The 21213-nt window shown below is 40.3% G+C and overlaps 1 protein-coding gene across 2 annotated transcripts in view; it reads right to left on the reverse strand.

The window, feature by feature from the left end:
- The window catches only part of susd2 (sushi domain containing 2), a 47143-nt gene that overhangs the window by 21000 nt on the left and 4930 nt on the right, over positions 1 to 21213 (reverse strand). Inside the window, exons 4-14 of one of the 2 annotated variants that reach the window (XM_036598206.1) lie at positions 20811 to 20978; positions 19469 to 19643; positions 17061 to 17262; positions 15859 to 15944; positions 14459 to 14727; positions 12881 to 13024; positions 9994 to 10152; positions 7862 to 8110; positions 5189 to 5467; positions 4045 to 4221; positions 839 to 1103 (exon numbers count right to left, since the gene is read on the reverse strand). In XM_036598206.1, the coding sequence (XP_036454099.1) occupies positions 1096 to 1103; positions 4045 to 4221; positions 5189 to 5467; positions 7862 to 8110; positions 9994 to 10152; positions 12881 to 13024; positions 14459 to 14727; positions 15859 to 15944; positions 17061 to 17262; positions 19469 to 19643; positions 20811 to 20978 (1916 nt within the window). In that variant the 3' untranslated portion in view covers positions 839 to 1095. Of the gene's footprint in view, positions 1 to 838; positions 1104 to 4044; positions 4222 to 5188; positions 5468 to 7861; positions 8111 to 9993; positions 10153 to 12880; positions 13025 to 14458; positions 14728 to 15858; positions 15945 to 17060; positions 17263 to 19468; positions 19644 to 20810; positions 20979 to 21213 lie in introns of those variants that run through there. The other variant, XM_036598205.1, reaches the window with a different exon arrangement.

A 21213-nucleotide genomic window follows, 5' to 3' on the forward strand; every position in this document is an offset into this window, starting at 1 on the left:
TCAGAGTGATTCCACAGTCAGAGAGACTCCAGTGATGCTACATTTACAAAGTAAAGATAAAAGACATTTTAAACACAGCTGAAGTGACTTTCACACCAACCTGCACTCGTAAGAAAGATGGTTCTTCAAGGGTTCTTTAGTAATGACAGTGGTTCTATATAGAACTATGAACACATGCTTAAATGGTCCCCTGCATGGTGAAATGGTTCTTTAGACTGATGGAGAATGTGTTGTTCTATATAGCACCAAAAGGGTTCTGATTGTTATAATATCAAGCTTGTATATAACAAAAGAACCCTTTTTGGTGCTAAATAGAACCAACACCTTCTCAATCAACCTAAAGAAACATTTCACCATGCAGAGAACCATGCAAAGTGGTCATTGAGTGTTCCTGGTTCTATATAGAACAGTTTTCTTTACTAAAAAGCCCGTTAAGAACCTTCTTTAACCTTCTAGATAAATAACTTAAAACATTAATAACTCATTACTCGATTAGGAGACTGGAGTTCCACAAGGGTCACCTTTAGGGCCACTCTTATTTAGTGTATATGATCCTAACGTTTGTCCTCCTGGAGTTACTTATCAAACGTACACAGCTGAGATGGTTATTTACATGTATGCAAATGCCAAACAGCAGGTCACTCAGAGGCTTTCAGAAGCAATGAAGCATTAACGCTGAGAAAAATCATCTTTATGATTTTTACCAAAATGAGTTGATTCTAATAAATTTGTACAATCAAAGAAGCTTGAGGTCATGAATGAGTTTACATATCCAAGTGCTGTTGGATTCACAGCTGTCTTTAAAAAATATGCAAAGAAAGTTGGAAATATTGTCAAATTTGATTGGAATCATTTTATTACAGATATTTTGAAAACACAAGCAGCAAAGGTGTTTATGAAAGCTGTGATTTTTCCTCATATAACTGTCAAACAAATGGATACAAACATAGAACACTACTCTTACGCTGTCTGACAGAATAATAACAAGCATGAAAGTCTGATTTAAAAAGCCAAATCAATATTATCACTGTAATATTTCAGTTAAGTATGTTTTGTGTGTTAAATAGTTTTAAAATCCTTAAAGGTCTCAATCCGTCAGCGCTCTGCAAATAAAGTCACAAACAGGTCGACAAAGTCCATTAAAGAGGGAGCTGAATAACAGCATTGAGGAAAACTGTTTGGCCAATTCATACTGGATTAAAATCGCTCCACAATTATTACTGTCAGACTGTAAAACTACACACACTGCAGATTCATACTGGATTAAAATCGCTCCACAATTATTACTGTAAAACTACACACACTGCAGATTCATACTGGATTAAAATCGCTCCACAATTATTACTGTAAAACTACACACTGCAGATTCATACTGGATTAAAATCGCACCACAATTATTACCATCAGACTGTAAAACTACACACTGCAGATTCATACTGGATTAAAATCGCTCCACAATTATTACTGTAAAACTACACACACTGCAGATTCATACTGGATTAAAATCGCTCCACAATTATTACTGTAAAACTACACACACTGCAGATTCATACTGGATTAAAATCGCACCACAATTATTACCGTCAGACTGTAAAACTACACACTGCAGATTCATACTGGATTAAAATCGCTCCACAATTATTACTGTAAAACTACACACTGCAGATTCATACTGGATTAAAATCGCACCACAATTATTACCGTCAGACTGTAAAACTACACACTGCAGATTCATACTGGATTAAAATCGCACCACAATTATTACTGTCAGACTGTAAAACTACACACTGCAGATTCATACTGGATTAAAATCACTCCACAATTATTACCGTCAGACTGTAAAACTACACACTGCAGATTCATACTGGATTAAAATCACTCCACAATTATTACTGTAAAACTACACACACTGCAGATTCATACTGGATTAAAATCGCACCACAATTATTACCGTCAGACTGTAAAACTACACACTGCAGATTCATACTGGATTAAAATCACTCCACAATTATTACTGTCAGACTGTAAAACTACACACACTGCAGATTCATACTGGATTAAAATCGCACCACAATTATTACTGTCAGACTGTAAAACTACACACTGCAGATTCATACTGGATTAAAATCACTCACAATTATTACTGTAAAACTACACGCACTGCAGATTCATACTGGATTAAAATCGCACCACAATTATTACTGTCAGACTGTAAAACTACACACACTGCAGATTCATACTGGATTAAAATCGCTCCACAATTATTACTGTAAAACTACACACACTGCAGATTCATACTGGATTAAAATCGCTCCACAATTATTACTGTAAAACTACACACACTGCAGATTCATACTGGATTAAAATCGCTCCACAATTATTACTGTAAAACTACACACACTGCAGATTCATACTGGATTAAAATCGCACCACAATTATTACCGTCAGACTGTAAAACTACACACTGCAGATTCATACTGGATTAAAATCGCTCCACAATTATTACTGTAAAACTACACACTGCAGATTCATACTGGATTAAAATCGCACCACAATTATTACCATCAGACTGTAAAACTACACACTGCAGATTCATACTGGATTAAAATCGCTCCACAATTATTACTGTAAAACTACACACACTGCAGATTCATACTGGATTAAAATCGCTCCACAATTATTACTGTAAAACTACACACACTGCAGATTCATACTGGATTAAAATCGCACCACAATTATTACCGTCAGACTGTAAAACTACACACTGCAGATTCATACTGGATTAAAATCGCTCCACAATTATTACTGTAAAACTACACACTGCAGATTCATACTGGATTAAAATCGCACCACAATTATTACCGTCAGACTGTAAAACTACACACTGCAGATTCATACTGGATTAAAATCGCACCACAATTATTACTGTCAGACTGTAAAACTACACACTGCAGATTCATACTGGATTAAAATCACTCCACAATTATTACCGTCAGACTGTAAAACTACACACTGCAGATTCATACTGGATTAAAATCACTCCACAATTATTATTGTAAAACTACACACACTGCAGATTCATACTGGATTAAAATCGCACCACAATTATTACTGTCAGACTGTAAAACTACACACTGCAGATTCATACTGGATTAAAATCACTCCACAATTATTACCGTCAGACTGTAAAACTACACACTGCAGATTCATACTGGATTAAAATCGCACCACAATTATTACTGTCAGACTGTAAAACTACACACTGCAGATTCATACTGGATTAAAATCACTCACAATTATTACTGTAAAACTACACGCACTGCAGATTCATACTGGATTAAAATCGCTCCACAATTATTACTGTCAGACTGCAAAACTACACACACTGCAGATTCATACTGGATTAAAATCGCTCCACAATTATTACTGTCAGACTGTAAAACTACACACACTGCAGATTCATACTGGATTAAAATCGCTCCACAATTATTACTGTCAGACTGTAAAACTACACACTGCAGATTCATACTGGATTAAAATCGCTCCACAATTATTACTGTCAGACTGTAAAAACTACACACTGCAGATTCATACTGGATTAAAATTGCTCCACAATTATTACTGTAAAACTACACACTGCAGATTCATACTGGATTAAAATCGCTCCACAATTATTACCGTCAGACTGTAAAACTACACACTGCAGATTCATACTGGATTAAAATCGCTCCACAATTATTACTGTCAGACTGCAAAACTACACACACTGCAGATTCATACTGGATTAAAATCGCTCCACAATTATTACTGTCAGACTGCAAAACTACACACACTGCAGATTCATACTGGATTAAAATCGCTCCACAATTATTACTGTAAAACTACACACACTGCAGATTCATACTGGATTAAAATCGCTCCACAATTATTACTGTCAGACTGTAAAACTACACACACTGCAGATTCATACTGGATTAAAATCTCGTCTGTAATCATTTGAAGTATGTTTTTTAAAGATCTGATTAGGATGGACTTTTCCATTACCTGAAACGCAGTGCGTCTCATTTCCTGACCACTGGCCGTTGTCCTGACAGATGCGCTCCTGGGAGCCGTGGAGACGGTAACCATGGTTACAGGAGAAGCTGATCTTCGCCCCTTGCAAATACAGCGTTCCTTCCTTCTGGCCGTGATTCGGCGGCTGCAGCCAACCGCATGACACCACTGCAGGACATAATCAGTGCTGAAGGTTAAAGAGCAGAATCGTTCCTGAAGCTTTATGATCTCTGATCAGAGATAACACTGAAAGATCTAATCGGCTCATCAAATATGATAAGACTTATTAAATGTCACACCGCCGGGCTGTATTAAGCTGTGTACTGTATTTATTGCTGAAGGTGATAAAGAGACGCCAGCTGGATTACGACGCTGATCCTGAGGCTTATGATGATAATCAGTGAAATAATCACACAAAAAGTCATAAATTAACTCTCAAATGCAGACGAGACTCCACAGCTCAGCTTCAGGATCAGCAGGGCTAGTTTAACTTTTCAACATTTCTGCAGTTAAAAACGCAAAACGACAATTTATTTTTTATTTTTATTTATAAAATTTAATATACTGGGGGAGAATTAAACATAAAATGTGGCCTGTGCAAAAGTTATGGCACATTTTATATTTAGTTTCATTTGTTCAGTTTTTAGCTCAGTCAATAAATAGAAATTGTGTACTAAAATTTGAATTTGAGGTTGTGTAAACTAAATTTCAGTCAGAAAAAAAACATGTAATTTGACAAGAGCTTCCCAAACTTTTGCATACAACTGTACATAAATGAGCTGTGTTTTGATTGGCTGTCCTGTACTGCGCCTCATTCAACAAGCAGTTTGGACTGAAACACTCCTTATAACTCTCTATAAGCAGAAGGGGTGGAGCTAAACTGCTGTAGGCTGAACGGGTGTGGTGGTTTCTGTGACATCACAACGACTTCAAAATAGGCTGTTCGTATATGTGGACTGTATGTACTGGAGAGTGAACAGCACATTTTTACACAATTACTAAGAGTGTAACGACACAAAAAATGAAATTATGTATTTTGTTTCACCCCTGATGTTTACATACTACACCAAACTCCTATTTAAAGAAGTGAGAAACTCGGATTTCCCTGTTGTGGTTCAGTGTCCGAGGCTCGTACCGAGCTGCAGGTCCTGCATGGTTGCTGCGTGGCTGCGCTGAGTCTGCAGCGTGCTGTTTCCGAGCTCCAGACTGCGAGAGATCAGCGCGTCGTATTTACAGAACTGCGCCCCGACTCCCGAACACATCCTCAGAGTCGGCTCCAGCAGAGGGTCGGACGGATCTTCAGTGACGGAAAAGCTGGGGATGAAGGACGGATCGTGTTTCGGCCTGAAGTAGTACTCGTTCAGGAGGAGCTCGGAGTCGTAGGTGAACAGAGAGGACTCATTACTAATGGCCCCTGAAAGAGAACGACAGGTGGAGACAGACAGGATTTAATCAGTACTATTACTCTCATCCTGCTGAAACAATAACACAAATATTAATGAATTAACGGCAGAATTTACATTTAATATCATTTTATTATTCTATATAACAGTAGCGAGGGTTTTGTTGCATTTATGATAATAAACAATGGCGATTCGACTAAAATTTTCACAGATTAAACTTCTTGATGAGCTCTAAAAGACTCGTTTGTAAACTTATCTGACCATTTTCACCACTAAAAGCAGAGTTTAACATTTCTCACTTAAAACACTTTCAAAATGAAACAAGAATAAACATCAATTTCATAAACCAACTTGTGCTTTTGTATCAATTTGGTAAAGAATTAATTTCCTAAATTTATAATGCGACATTTTGGTAAAGCAAAAAATTTTCAAAATTTACAATTTGCTAATGCTACATTTTAGTAAAGCAGCAATTTGCTAATATGAGATTTGGTAACAATTTTCTAAAATAAATTGAAATTTTGCTTTTGTAACAATTTGATAACACAACAATATCCTAAAAATACACTTTGCTAATAAGATTTTGGTGAAGTAACAATTTGCTGTTGTAACAATTTGGCAACGAGAATTAAAAACTCCACAAATTTTCATATCTTAAATACTACAGTTCTACATAAAAATCTCTGAGGTTTTATTTCAAAAAACAATTTTTACTGGTATTTTTTTCCCATAAAGTTTTACCACTTTTCTAATAAAAACTTTTCTAATAAATCACTGTAATTTCTGAAGATCAGTTTCAGGCCTGAGATTTTAAGTTTCACAGATTTCTCCAGGTTTTTCAGGACCAGCTCTGAAGTTCAGATGAGTTTGGTGCACAGATTGGACCTTGGACTGAACTGATACGAGATAAAGAGGCCATAACTCAGCTTCATGGAAGGTGTGCGATCCACACTGATCATATCTGCTATCTGATTAAACTGTTTTACAGCTTTTAGTCCGTCCAGCACCCTCATTCCCTGATTACTCGGCCGTGCTGCTGTGACACGTGCAGAATGTTTCTTGATGTCCTGTTGAAATAAACACAGTCTAAAAGGCAGCATATGCTGCTCCAAAACGTGTTCAGTGTTAATGGTGCTTTCACAGATGTGCAGGTTACCCATTAATACCCCCCAACACCATGACAGAATCTGGATTTAGAACTTTAGAACTTAGAACACTGGTAACAATCTGGTTCGTCCTTTTCTTCTTTGGCCTGGAGAACACAACATCTATTATTTCCATAAACAATCTGAAAGGTGGACTCGTCAGACCACGATACACATTTCCACTGATCATCAGTCCATTTCAGAGGAGCTCGAGCCCAGAGAAGTCGGCGGTGTTTCTGGACGTTGTTATTTGATCTCCACTGTGCAGAGTTCAGCCTTAACCTGCATTTGTGGAAGCAGTGACAGATAATGCTTGTTGATGAAAGCATTCCTGAGCACATGTGGTGATATCATCACAGAAAGATGACTGGTTTTAATGCAGTGCTGTCTGAGGGGTCGAAGGTCACGGCCATTCAGTTGTGGTTTTCATCCTTTTCCTTTATAAACAGAGATTTTTCTGGATTGTGTGAATCTGTAGATGATATTCTGCACTGTTGAAGCTAAAATACCTAAAATCCTCACAGTTGCTCACCCGAGGAACAACAGTTCGAAACTGCTGGATTTTTTGCTGATGTGATTTTGTGGTCTTGACTCATCCTCACTCATAGAGGACTCAACCTTTCCTGGACGCTCCTTTACACCAGAGCATGACTGCAGCACCTGTTTAATGTGTTTATTGAACTTTATATACAAAGTTGATAAAGTTAATCAATAAATATCTGGTCTTTGTACTGTTTCCTATTAAATGCATATATATATATACATGTACGTATATATATATATATATATATATATATATATATATATATGTGTGTGTGTGTGTGTGTGTGTGTGTATGTGTATAAGTAAAACTGCATTTAAAAGGAAACAGTACAAAGACAAGATATTTATTGATTAACACACACACACACACACACACACACACATATATATATATATAACAAATTTAATATATGTATATATTATATTTACAAAAACTAAATATTAAGCTCACAATTGTTATTATTATTGTTATTATTATCATTACATTGTACATTATTATTCTAGTTAATTATAATAATAAAAAAGATAACTGTGGGATGACTTTTTTAAATGTAATATAATATTTTAAAAAAAATGTGTAAAATAATGCAGTGAAATAAGGTGAGCTAATTATATATATATATATATATATATATATATATATATATATATATATATATATATATATATGAAAAAAAAGTTTATGCCAAAAAAACCTAAAAAGTTTGAAGAACTCACATCCGGCCCCGAAAGTGAAGATGTCCTGAGCGCTGCTGTTGGCTGGAGTGATCACTCCATCACTGGAGGTCAAGTCATCCTCAGGGTTGTCATTCATTTTTCCAAGCAGCCCCTGCGTGTGGCTTTTAAACTCAGTGGGCAGTAAGACAGTCAGGGCCATGACCCCTCCTCTTCCCCTGACCTCCACCCCGGCTCCAGAGGGGAACATCACAGTCACGTTCTGAGGAACCGCAGAGAACACAAACACACCTAGAACACATAACATTAGATTAGAGATGATCTAGAACAAAGTGTTCCACACTAGAGGTCTGAGCAGGACTGTTTTTCACTCCCACCAATGCAAAAAATCTGAATCATTAGTCCCGCTCCCACCCGCAGTTCCGTCAGGGCAAACTGATGTCCAGTATCTGACACAGTCTGTTCACAAACACATGATTCTCTGCTGAAATAACAGGTCAGTCGTGGTCATCAGGCTCACTGTGAGTGACTTCACCAAACGCTGTTTATTCAACATATAAACACAGAGCAGGAGTTAAACCACAGAGCGGGTATTTTGGGCGTTTTGCTGGGCAGCTGTGGCCGTCGGACTGAAGGTTCCTCCGTCTCTGTGAGCTACGAGAATCTGCGTGTTCACGTGATCGGCTGCTTCACAGCTCTTTAGATTGACTTCATTCATTTTAACTGTTTCACTGTTACTATTTTATATTGTTTATGTATGATTTAGTGATCATTCTACTGTATTTAGGCTGTTCATTAATTTGCAGGATTTCTCTTCATGTGCACTTAGTCCTGCTCCCGCCTGCAGGGGGCTGGTCACCCGCCCACTCAGCACACAACACTGAGAATTAGTCCTGCACTGCCAGAAATTGTGGAGGATCCAGCAGCAATTCAGAGCTCAACTCCACACAATATGACTGACCTCTAAAAGCTGCCGGGCTGCTTAGACTATGGGTTGATTCTGTTATGTTATTTCCACAGTGCTGGGTAGTTTTTAGGTAGTTTTGGGAGCTGCTGAGTTAATGACTGTAACAATCTAAACCAAGGGTTCTTTTTAAACGATAAGCATCTGGAACAGAGTCGGTTAAACAGCTGATCATCAGGCCGCAGAGCAGAATCACAGCTAACAGTAAAGTTCCACTAAATACAGACATTTTACTACTTACTCCAGTTTATTTCAAGAAAGCTGCAGATTATAAACTGTATTTGTCCAGTTGTGATGTGAGACTGAGAGGATCAGCTTACTGGCTGTTTGTTTCTCCTGTCTTACTGGAGCAGAACTGATAGTCGTTCGTTTTGAGCCGCTAACATTAGGCCATGTTTTTGGCTTTTGGTTGGAAAACATGAAGCAACGCTAAGATGGTTTTCTGCGTTTTCTGTAAGTGGATCATTAGCAGCCAATCATCAGCACACAGTACACAAAGGTTCATTTTTTATTATTTACCCCATATGATTGTTATTAGTCAGCCTGAGAAATGGAGCAAAGATATAGACTTGCTGGAGAAACATATAGATTAGAAATCCCAACATTACACAGAACACCTCTCACCTGAACACGCAAAACTGACGATATAAGAGAGCAACAAAAACATCCATACCAGCACACTGAGAACAGCATTAGAGGAGAATTCCACCCATTTTTCTAATTTCTAAATAATAGAGTCAGAACTGTTCACAGTGGTGCTGATAGGAACCAGACGTCCACCTCTAAAAGCTCCCTCACAGAAAGTTACAACAGGAAATGGTTATGAATTCACTGCCTGATGACTGAGACCTGTTTTATGATAGTTTGGAGAACTTAAACTCCATTCATGGTGGAGAGATACATGCACTCGTGGTTCTGGATAGTAAATAAAATGTCTATATCTGTGTTGTAGTCATGGCGACCCCTGGTTCCTATCACCACCACTGTAAAGACATCTGAACCATTTCACACCAAACCACTCTGAATGATCTCAGTAGTTAAACGACACAGAAATTTAAAAAAAACGGTGGAGTTCCCCTTTAACAACCTTCTTTGTAATGTTCTGTCACTGCAAACAGAGACATAAATGTACAGAACTTAGTGTGACTGAGTCTAATTCTGACCTCAGGTCAGGTAACGTCAGGTCAGGTCACGTCACGTCAGGTCTTACCCTTCAGGTCCATCCAGCTCTGCTCGGAGAAGCTCAGCTCCTGCTGGTTCATCAGCACCTGTAGGTGATCCAGCCTATCAGTGAGCCGCACCTCGATGACATCAGAGTCCTTCTCCCTCATTGCCACTGAGCAGAGGCGGGTCGCCATGACGATGGAGCCTTAAAGGGAAAGTGAGAGTAATGTTTTGTTTTTTAATGCAAATAGTTTTAGTCTTTTTTTTTTATGCACATCTGATCTGATCTAATTTCTTCCCACAGCCTTATTCAGTTCTTTTAGTGAAATTTGTATATTTTTATTTTTATTTTGTTCTCTGGTTCATACAAACGGCAGCAGAAACATCCACACATTTAAGGGTTAATATGAATACAGTACTTTATAAGGTGAATAAATCACTGAAGTTTAAGTGAATAGAGTCTGAGTAGAGATCTGATCTACACTCAGTTTCCCTGTCAGTATTAGGTTATATACAACAGGCAAGTCTGGCTCCAGAGCCAAAAGTGGCCCTTCGGACAGATTTTAATCGGCCCCTGTCTTCTGTTTTAGAGTGTGCTATAAAGGCCCTCCAGCCAGTTCGCTGCAGTTCTTCCTCTCACCTGATGGTGGCAGCAGTGCTGTAAGATTACAGTGTAACGCTGCACTGCGGTAATGAAGTAGCTAAAGTTTAAGAGCCTTTCTTCTCTGACTGACCTGCAGCTTCATTTACTGACCACATTTAGTCCAGACTGAGCCATAAAGCTCAGACTGACACTGAGAGACACAGGTTTAGATGGAAATTTGAACTTTTTCATCGAGAGACGCAGAAAACGAGCCTCATATTTCAAAACTGTAATGAATTTAATACCAACAGACATAAAACAGCAGAACATCACAGTAAATATTCAGGAGAGACACTAAAGCAGCTGCAGCTCCGAGTCTCACAGCACCGACTTCACATCAGAGCAGATTCAGCAGATCAGGACATGTTAACCCTTTAAGGAGGAGCAATAACGGCTGATTATACTGATTAATCTGATCTTCTCTTTTAATTATGTAATTTCTGATTTATGTCACTGCATTTATGTGACATGTAGAGAACATCATCTACCAAGCTCAATTTAAAGATTTTTGTTTAGTTTGTTTTGTTAATTAGTTTCTTAATTAGTTTTGTTTGCATCACGGCTGACACAGTGGATGCTTTGAGTTTCAGACACAGCTACAACCAATCAGATCCAGAATTACGAGCATGTGTAGAGAACCACTTTGTGTAGACGTTACCATGACAACGAGCATCATTAGTATTATTAAGTATTATTATTATATTCTCAATATTTTTTTTTCAATACAACAGATTTAACGGTGCCATATTATCTAAATCTAACTATCTTTCTGTCTTTTTAACAGGCCGAACTCGAACTCCCGCCATCTATTTTCAACCGTCTCTAAGCTTTTCAAACCCCCAGTAGGCATTGTGGCACCTTCCTCTGAACTCTGTACCTCACTCTCACATTTCTTTGAAAGTAAAATATCTAAAATCAACAACTCTTTTATGGCCTAAAACCTTCTTTGGCTCTCCTTTGAACACCCAGCCTCTAGACTCACCCTGCCTACCTGCTTTGAACCCTGTTACTGAGTAGCAAAGTTTATTTATGTAGTGCTTTTTACAACAGGTGTGTCACAAAGCAGCTTCACAGAAAAATCCAGGTCTGAGCCCCCATGAGCGTCGCCAATGGAGACAGTGGCGAGGAAAAACTCCCTAAGAGGAAGAGGAAGAAACACTGAGAGGAACCAAGACTCAGAAGGGGAACCCATCCTCCTCTGGACCACACCGGACAGCAAACAGCGTTAGAATAAAGTATTATAGTACAAAACGGGGAAAACAGGTGGAGCAACGGGTTATTAGATTAGGTTTAGTTTATGCAGCAGCAGCATCATCAGGAGAGTCTCTTATTAGTGAAATCATTACAAATTCTAGAAGTGCGACCTGCGCCCTCGACCCCCCTCCCCACACCACTAGTCAAAGCCTGTATGCCTGCTCTGGTCCCCCATCTCACTTCCATCATTAACCGGTCATTATCCTCTGGCCATGTTCCCTCGGGGTATAAAACAGCTGCAGTCACTCCAGTCCTTAAAAACCTGGCCTCGACCAATCTAACTTTAATAACTGTCGTCTCATCTCCAGTCTTCCATTCTTATCGAAGGTCCTCGCGCGATCTTCTAATCCCGTCCAGTCTGGTTTTCGGCCACATCATAGCACTGAAACAGCTCTGGTCAAGGTTGTTAATGATCTCCTGGTGACAGCTGATGCTGATGCTGTTAACATTCTAGTGCTACTCGATTTAAGCGCTGCCTTCGACACAGTCAACCATTCCATCCTCCTCTCTAGACTGAGTGAGCTGGGTATTGTAGGCTCTGCTCCTGACTGGTTCACTTCCTACCTAACAGATCGTAAACAGTTGGTTACTGTCTCTGGGCATCATTCCTCCACTTACACTGTCACCCAAGGGGTCCCGCAAGGTTCTGTGCTTGGACCTTTAGTATTCCTTATTTACATGCTCCCTATTGGCAATTTGGAATTGTGCCTCTCAGAAATCAGGAACTGGATGAAACACAACTCACACACACATCACATCATCTAAACCGCTTATCCTTCTGGGTCATGGTGGGGTTCTGGAGCCTGTCCCAGCTGTCATTGGGCAGAAGGCAGGATACATATATATACCCAATAGTAATAAATATATGTGCCGTTAGTATCTATGGAGGCGGAGTTTGCCTTTACAGTATATAAATCTGAGCACAGTGATTTTACAGTAAAACACATTTGAGCTGTCCTGCATCACAAACTGCTATATAAACACATTAAATATGGTGAATATCTGAGTCCGTGTGTGAAGAACCGGATGAGTTTACCGTTCTCCGACTTCATCGGCTCCGTCCTGCCCTGCACTGAGAGACTCCAGGCTGCGGACTGGAGCAGGACGTATTCTCCTTTACCGTTAAAGGTGTACGTCACTCCATCAAACGTGATGAAATGGGGGTCACCGAGCACAGAGGCTGGACGGAGGAGCACAAACAACACGTTAATTTCAGTTTATCTGATCAGTGAGTGTGATTTAATTAATAAAACACTGTATAACAACAGAATAAATACAAATAAACATAAACACAGCGGTCAGTAATCAATTTACCGGCTTCATTCAACACAATTTAACTTAAACTCTACATGCAAAACCAGCACATCTGTCTTCATCCTCCGTCTAAACGAAATGAGATCAGTACATTCGAACAAACAGTTCAGCAGAAAATGAACAAAAGTAAGATTAAGATGATATTTTAACATGACATTCTTCTAATTAGCCTATTCTGCTAATTTAGCCTATTGTGCTAATAAGCACATGCTGATTGCCGCTTGGTTATATTTTATTGGTGAATTGTTCTAGATATACAATAAAGGCTCTCTGTTAAAGGACAACGAGCAGTTAGCGTTACGCTAGTGCGATCATGCTAACTAATCCTCTATTTGTTGTTAGTTATTTTGTTTCAGGTGAATCTTAAGATTTAAACAGTTAAAGTACCTTTTATTTATAATAAAAGACAGTTCAGACCTCAATCTGTGTCTAAAGTACTTCAGTCCATGTTTATAGATCACAGTGAGTCACACAGAGTCAGAAACCACGGAATCAAGACTATCAGAGACACTGAAACACCTGCACACTGATTTAGCATGACGCTAATCGGTATAAACGTCCATTACCTGTTAGCTAAATTAGCCAGCGCTGAAACTAAAGAAGGAAGCATTCAGACACTGAACACGTCTGAGGTGACGAGAGGGGCTGGATACGCTAGCATTTTCAGTTAGAACCAGGAAAGTTCATTTCCAGAACAAAACGCAGTGATTGTACAGCTTAAGCAGTTACTAGGTGGTTGCTATGGCAACCTAAGGTGGTTGCAGGTGGTTGCTATGGTACCTTAGGTGGTCGCTTGGTTGCTACGGTATTCCAGGTGGGTGCCACCCAGCAAACAGAGGTACACTGTGACAGCATATTGTTTTGGTGCCCACAACGATGTGACAACGCTGAAATGTAACTTCTCAGAAAGTTCCGACAACGTTATCTGACAACACCGTGACAACGTATTCCAGGTGGTTTCTAGGGCGTTGCGAGGTGCGATGGTTTGCAATGCACAATCACTAATTAGAATTTAATTAGAATGATTATGCATATTTTAAAGTCTCCTATTAGTCTTTCCAACAACAAAACACACTCTGTTCTTTTATTCTATATATTTGTTTAAAGGTTTTCTTGTTTAGTATTGAATATTTGAAAGACTCTGCATGGTTAGTTATTTTTCATTTAAGCACATTTTTATTAATTGGCCTTTTTTAAAACCTCTGACTGATTAATTAATCATCTGAATAATCAGTAAACCACAGGAATATTAATATAATCAATAGTTACAGTCCTCTTTTGTAGATAATCATGTTCTCACCAGCTTTAGGGGGCTGGTATGTCTTGCAGTCGCTGGACGGTCGTTGGGCGAGGTAATAGTCACAGTTATCTGACCACAGACAGCAGTAGTAGAAGGTGATGACATCATATTTCCAGTGTGAAAATCCCGGGATTCTGGGGGGTTTCTGGTATGGCGGTGCCCCCCAGTCGTGCCCCCGGTCCGGGGTACTGCCCCCTGTAGAGTCTCCGGTCAGGACTTGGGCTCCGGTGCTGTCATAGCAACACTGCTGACCAGCCGCATACACAGGACTACAGAGGAATACAAATAAAAGCATTAAAAACAATGGCTTTTGCTGGAGAATGATGATGGTGTTCTGTTGGAGAGTGACTGTGTTCTGTTGGAGAGTGAAGGTGTTCTGTTGGAGAGTGACTGTGTTCTGTTGGAGAGTGACTGTGTTCTGTTGGAGAGTGACGGTGTTTGGTTGGAGAGTGACGGTGTTCTGTTGGAGAGTGACGGTGTTCTGTTGGAGAGTGACTGTGTTCTGTTGGAGAGTGACTGTGTTCTGTTGGAGAGTGACGGTGTTCTGTTGGAGAGTGACGGTGTTCTGTTGGAGAGTGACTGTGTTCTGTTGGAGAGTGACTGTGTTCTGTTGGAGAATGACGGTGTTTGGTTGGAGAGTGACGGTGTTCTGTTGGAGAGTGACTGTGTTCTGTTGGAGAGTGACGGTGTTCTGTTGGAGAGTGACGGTGTTCTGTTGGAGAGTGACTGTGTTCTGTTGGAGAGTGACGGTGTTCTGTTGGAGAGTGACGGTGTTCTGTTGGAGAGTGACTGTGTTCTGTTGGAGAGTGACGGTGTTCTGTTGGAGAGTGACGGTGTTCTGTTGGAGAGTGACTGTGTTCTGTTGGAGAGTGACTGTGTTCTGTTGGAGAGTGACGGTGTTTGGTTGGAGAGTGAAGGTGTTCTGTTGGAGAGTGACGGTGTTCTGTTGGAGAGTGACGGTGTTCTGTTGGAGAGTGAAGGTGTTCTGTTGGAGAGTGACTGTGTTCTGTTGGAGAGTGACGGTGTTCTGTTGGAGAGTGACGGTGTTTGGTTGGAGAGTGACGGTGTTTGGTTGGAGAGTGACGGTGTTCTGTTGGAGAGTGACTGTGTTCTGTTGGAGAGTGACTGTGTTCTGTTGGAGAGTGACGGTGTTCTGTTGGAGAGTGACTGTGTTCTGTTGGAGAGTGACGGTGTTCTGTTGGAGAGTGACGGTGTTCTGTTGGAGAGTGATTGTGTTCTGTTGGAGAGTGACGGTGTTCTGTTGGAGAGTGACGGTGTTTGGTTGGAGAGTGACGGTGTTTGGTTGGAGAGTGACGGTGTTCTGTTGGAGAGTGACTGTGTTCTGTTGGAGAGTGACTGTGTTCTGTTGGAGAGTGAAGGTAAAGTGAGATGTGGGTTACCTGCCCTGTATGCCTCGTACACAGTGCACAGCTCCTGGATGGTAAGTGCAAACGCTGCCTTTCTCGATGTCGCATCCGTAGTCAGTCTGAAACATCAACACCCAAAACAACAGGATGTTTGCAAAGACTGCACAACAATACTGCACAACAATCTAACTGTGAGCTCCAAAAATATTTCAACATTTTTATAGTCGTTTTGATCTACACTCATTTGGATTTTAAATTAAATCAATATTTGGACTAAAGAACAGTCAGTTAGCCTGAACTCAAAAGCATTCTGAATTATTTTTGAATTACAGCATCAGAGACAGACATCAGAGAGCAACAGCTTTGTAGGCAAGTGGACTACACTGCTCAGTGTGAACACCCCCAACACCTGTTTAAAAAAATGAAGGTGTGCAGAGAAACATGGTTGTTGATGATGGTGTTTAGTTGGAAAGTGATGGTGTTTGGTTGGAGAAGGGCGTGTGATTGGAGAATGATGGTGTTTGGTTGGTGTTTGTTGGCAAAAGATGGTGTTTGGTTGGCGTTTAGTTGGAAAATGATGGCATTTGGTTGGAAAATGATGGTGTCTGGTTAGAGAATGATGGTGTTTGGTTAGGGAATGATGGTGTTTGGTTAGGGAATGATGGTGTTTGGTTAGGGAATGATGGTGTTTGGTTAGAGAATGATGGTGTTTGGTTAGGGAATGATGGTGTTTGGTTAGAGAATTATGGTGTTTGGTTAGGGAATGATGGTGTTTGGTTAGGGAATGATGGTGTTTGGTTAGAGAATTATGGTGTTTGGTTAGGGAATGATGGTGTTTGGTTAGAGAATTATGGTGTTTGGTTAGGGAATGATGGTGTTTGGTTAGAGAATTATGGTGTTTGGTTAGGGAATGATGGTGTTTGGTTAGGGAATGATGGTGTTTGGTTAGAGAATTATGGTGTTTGGTTAGGGAATGATGGTGTTTGGTTAGAGATTATGTGTTTGGTAGGGAATGATGGGTTTGGTAGGGAATGATGGTGTTTGGTTAGAGAATTATGGTGTTTGGTTAGGGAATGATGGTGTTTGGTTAGGGAATGATGGTGTTTGGTTAGAGAATGATGGTGTTTGGTTAGAGAATGATGGTGTTTGGTTGGTGTTTGGATGGAGAATGATGATGCTTGGTTGGTGTTTGTTGGAGAATGAAGGTGTTTGTTGGAGAATGATGATGGACTGACGTGGAAGCGGCCGGTGTCTGCGCGGGCCTGGGCCAGGGTGCAGGGGCAGTCTATAATTTCCGAGAGGAAGTTGGGGATCCTCTTCTCCTCTTCATCCCACAGAATGCACTTCTCCAGAGCCCAGCCTGCAGAGTCTCTCCTAAAGGCCTCCTCCAGGTGATACGCCAGAGCATGAGCACCACTCCACAGAGCGTTCACATTCCTGCCAGCACCAACACCAGAAAACACACCATCACACAGCTTACACACTTCATATAAATATTCATAGTAGATTTTGAATAATTTATAGTAGATACTGAATAATGCATAGTGGATATTGAATAGTACACAGTGGACTATGGGTGAGAAATAATTCATAGAAAATTCACAGCATGACATTATAATGCATAAAGGCTGAACGTTTGTCAAGTCGTTCATGTCCGAATGCAGACTCAGCACAGCGTCAGCACAGCTCAGCGTTTAACAGCAGATCCATCAGAATAATTCTATCAAAGCGCCGTGTAGAAGAGCCCGTGTGAACGAGTGATTCGTGTTACTGCTCCTTTAATCCTGAACCTGAGAGCTGAACTCTTCTGCACTTTAATCCTCCGAATCTGCTGATCCTCTGATTCTACTTCAGATATGAGGGAGTGCAACGGGTTCACAATCAACCAACACACAACAGGCAGGAATACACTGAAATAACACACCAGGGTCTGAGCTACAGTGTGAGACGCTCAGCCTCACAGCTGCGACCGGAGCAGCGCCGATAAACCCCTGTACAGCGCAGCATCCGGGACGTTTATACTGGACACGTCCAGCAAAAGACCAGAGCCGAACGATTCATCTTTTATACTGAAATCACGGCCTGAATGAGGGCAAACTTCAAATCACAGTTCAGATTTAGATTTGTTCTTTTCCACTGTCTTGTTTTTGTCATCAAGCTCAGCTACACTGTGAATGAGGGGCCTCAGTGTGCAGTGTTCAAATAATGATTGATTGATTGATTGATTAATTGATTGATTGATTGGTTGAAATCAGCATTTCTCTGTTGTGATGAACGTGCTGTGAGGTCACTCCTAAACGTAGCCGGTGGAAAAGGAACATAACTGACTCTTCATTTTGTGCTAACTGGTTTAGGAACGCTCTGCTGAGATTAGAACAGAAAAGCAGAAACATCATTACTCAGAGTGAACTGGTTGATTTTCTAATTCAGTTCTGGTTTGTTAAAAATAAAAGTTATGCAAAATCTTCATTTTGGTTGTTACTTTTTTGCATAATTTTAAAACTCCAATTACTATTTGCACTAACGAACGGACCAACAGAGAAGATCAAGTCGAGATTTATTTATACGGCTCTTTTCATAAAGCAGTTTCATCTGAGCCCCCAAATGAGCGTCACCCAGGGCAACAGTGGCAAGAAAACCCCCCTCAGAGCAAGAAGAAGGAACCTTGAGAGGAACCAAGACTCAAAAGGGGAACCCATCCTCCTCTGGACCACACCGGATAACAGGATAACACAAGAGCAGCACGAACAGAGAATAAGGTTTTATAATTAACGCACAACACTGTTTTTGTTCTTTCAACAAAAATCAAACCAGCTTGAGAGCCACAACAATTCATGTCCATTTTACCGTCTTGGCTGTAAATGTGTCTCAGTCTGTGCTGATGTTCTACTATAGACTGAAAATATAAACTACAACTCAGACTCACTCTGCTCTGCTCTAATCTTTAGCTCAGCTACAGCTGCTTTTCTCACATCTCCAGCAGGAAACTTTTCCTCAAAAGTAGAACAGTTTCTTGTAAAATGTCTCTCAATGTTTGACTTTTTACGAGGCTGAAGTCGCTTCTCATTCGCCAGCATCTTGTATGAATTTTCCCGTTCCACCTTAAATGGTGCCTGAGACGCCAGAATGTAACTGCTGCACAGTTTAAGGTGGAGAATTCGAATGAGAAGCTGGCGAATGAGAAACTGACTTCAGCCTTGTGACTTTTTAGAGTTTCAGTTTCTCGTTGCAGATTAAACGTATCAGGAAATCAGCTGGAGTGATTATAAACACAAATAAGTCCATTCGTCTCCAAACTATCGATGTTCATCTTAAATCTCTCTCTTTGCCGTTTCGTTAGCTACTAGCTAGGCGAGACTGTGGTCTGTGTTGCTATGGTGACCAGCAGTCTGCGCTGATCATCAGGGTTAAAGGGTGAATTAGCAGTTCTACATTAACTCCAGAGTTTAAGACCATTTACTGTTAAACTGTGTTGAACGATCAGCAGAGCTTTATTTTACTGTAAAGGAGGATTATTTTATTTTTACCTACTAATCTGATTCAGCTGTGGAGCCACAGGACAGTAAAAGAGCCGCATGCTGCCGACCCCTGAGCTAAACTGATCGTCAGCTATAAACTGTCACTGGGTGAGAAGCAGTCTTACTGTGCTCCATCTGGGTTGGTGCTGGGACTGACCCTCATGCTGCCCATGTGCCAGTTGGACAGAGGACTCTCGGCAGGTTTCGGGGGGAAGGTGAAGGCTCCGCTATTGAGCACATCTTTCCCAACGGTGCGTAAATACGTCCACTCCGCCTGCCAGTGCTCAGAGTACGGCTCTCCTGCACCGAACACCATCACACAGTAAAGAAACATACAGCAAAGACACAGCGATGACTCCGGAACACTGAGGGTTAACAAATACACACATATACGGATTTAACAGTGCGGGTCTCCACAGTTTACTGTGGGAGATTAATCACATAATCAGTCATTATAATTAATAAGCTGTTACTGTAAATATGCAATGACACTGTGAAATGATGATGAACCGAAGACTGATACATGCAACATGAATGAACGTCTGTTATACAGAATCTGATCTAACTGCAGCTGCTGTCCTGCACGTCTAGATTAGACTCTCATGAAGCCTCACTGTTTATGTTTATTACTCACTTATCAACTCTTATCAGCTTCATTTCAGGCTTATATGACACAGTCAGGCTGTGCGTTTTTAAAGATAACATGTTCTCGCTCTGCAAAGATCAGATTAAAGGGCTCATTTCACCAAAATCAAAATCTCTGTAAAACAGTTTGTTGTCAGCCTACAGCAGTTTAGCCCCACCCATTCAGCCTACAGCAGTTTAGCCCCGCCCATCCAGCCTACAGCAGATTAGCCCCGCCCATCCATCCTACAGCAGATTAGCCCCACCCATCCAGCCTACAGCAGTTTAGCTCCGCCCATCCAGCCTACAGCAGATTAGCCCCGCCCATTCAGCCTAATAAAGTGGCCAGTTAATGGAAGCACAAGGTAAAGGCCTGGTAAAGTTGTCAGTCATGTTTATTCCTAAAATCTGGAATACTTGAAATAAAAATGTGCTGACAGTAAGACTTTCACACACAATCAGTATAAATGTATTTATTCACTTATTTATTGATTCATTAATTTTATTACTTTTTATCATATCTTTTAATTGACTGTTTCAAACCTTCAGTTTGCCTTATTTATCCCTTTATGATAAAGTTTTATTAATTACTTTATTATCTTGGTTTTATTTTATTGTTCCTCTTCTTAACTGAATCTTAATTGTTCTCTTATTTTTTTCACATTTATCTTATTTGATTTTGTTTGATTGGATAATTTCATTTAGACTTGTTCCTTTTTGTTTAAAATGAATTAAATTCCATCTGAATTTCGTTTCATTTCAGCTGCAGTGAAAATGAGGGTCACTGCAAAAATAACGGCTGTTTGATTGAAATATTAACAGTAACTGAGCTGTTCTACTCACCCGTCTCCTCGTAGCCCCACAGCTCGATGTTGACTCTCTCAGCATTTATTAGTGAGGCGTTCCACACCATCTGGAGAACCCCACCCACCCCCGGCGTGCCGTAGTACTGCCAGTGTGTCCCGTTCACCAGCAGCAGCTTAAACGCCGCGCTCATCTTACTGTGATGCACTGATCAATCAATAAACAATCAATTAATCAATCAGACTAGTAAAAGATGCAGTTACTAATGACTAATGTGTAGCAATGAGCGCCACATTACTCCGGTATGAATCTGCAGTGTGTGTAGTTTTACAGGCTGACGGTAAATGTCAGCTATTTTATCCCAAACTACCGATACAATCAAATCCCTGAACTAATCCAGCTCCAGTAAAGTTTCACACCTGTAAAAATACCTTAAACTGTG

The sequence above is a fragment of the Colossoma macropomum genome, unplaced genomic scaffold, assembly GCF_904425465.1.
Source record: "Colossoma macropomum unplaced genomic scaffold, Colossoma_macropomum, whole genome shotgun sequence".
Taxonomy (NCBI): Eukaryota; Metazoa; Chordata; class Actinopteri; order Characiformes; family Serrasalmidae; genus Colossoma; species Colossoma macropomum.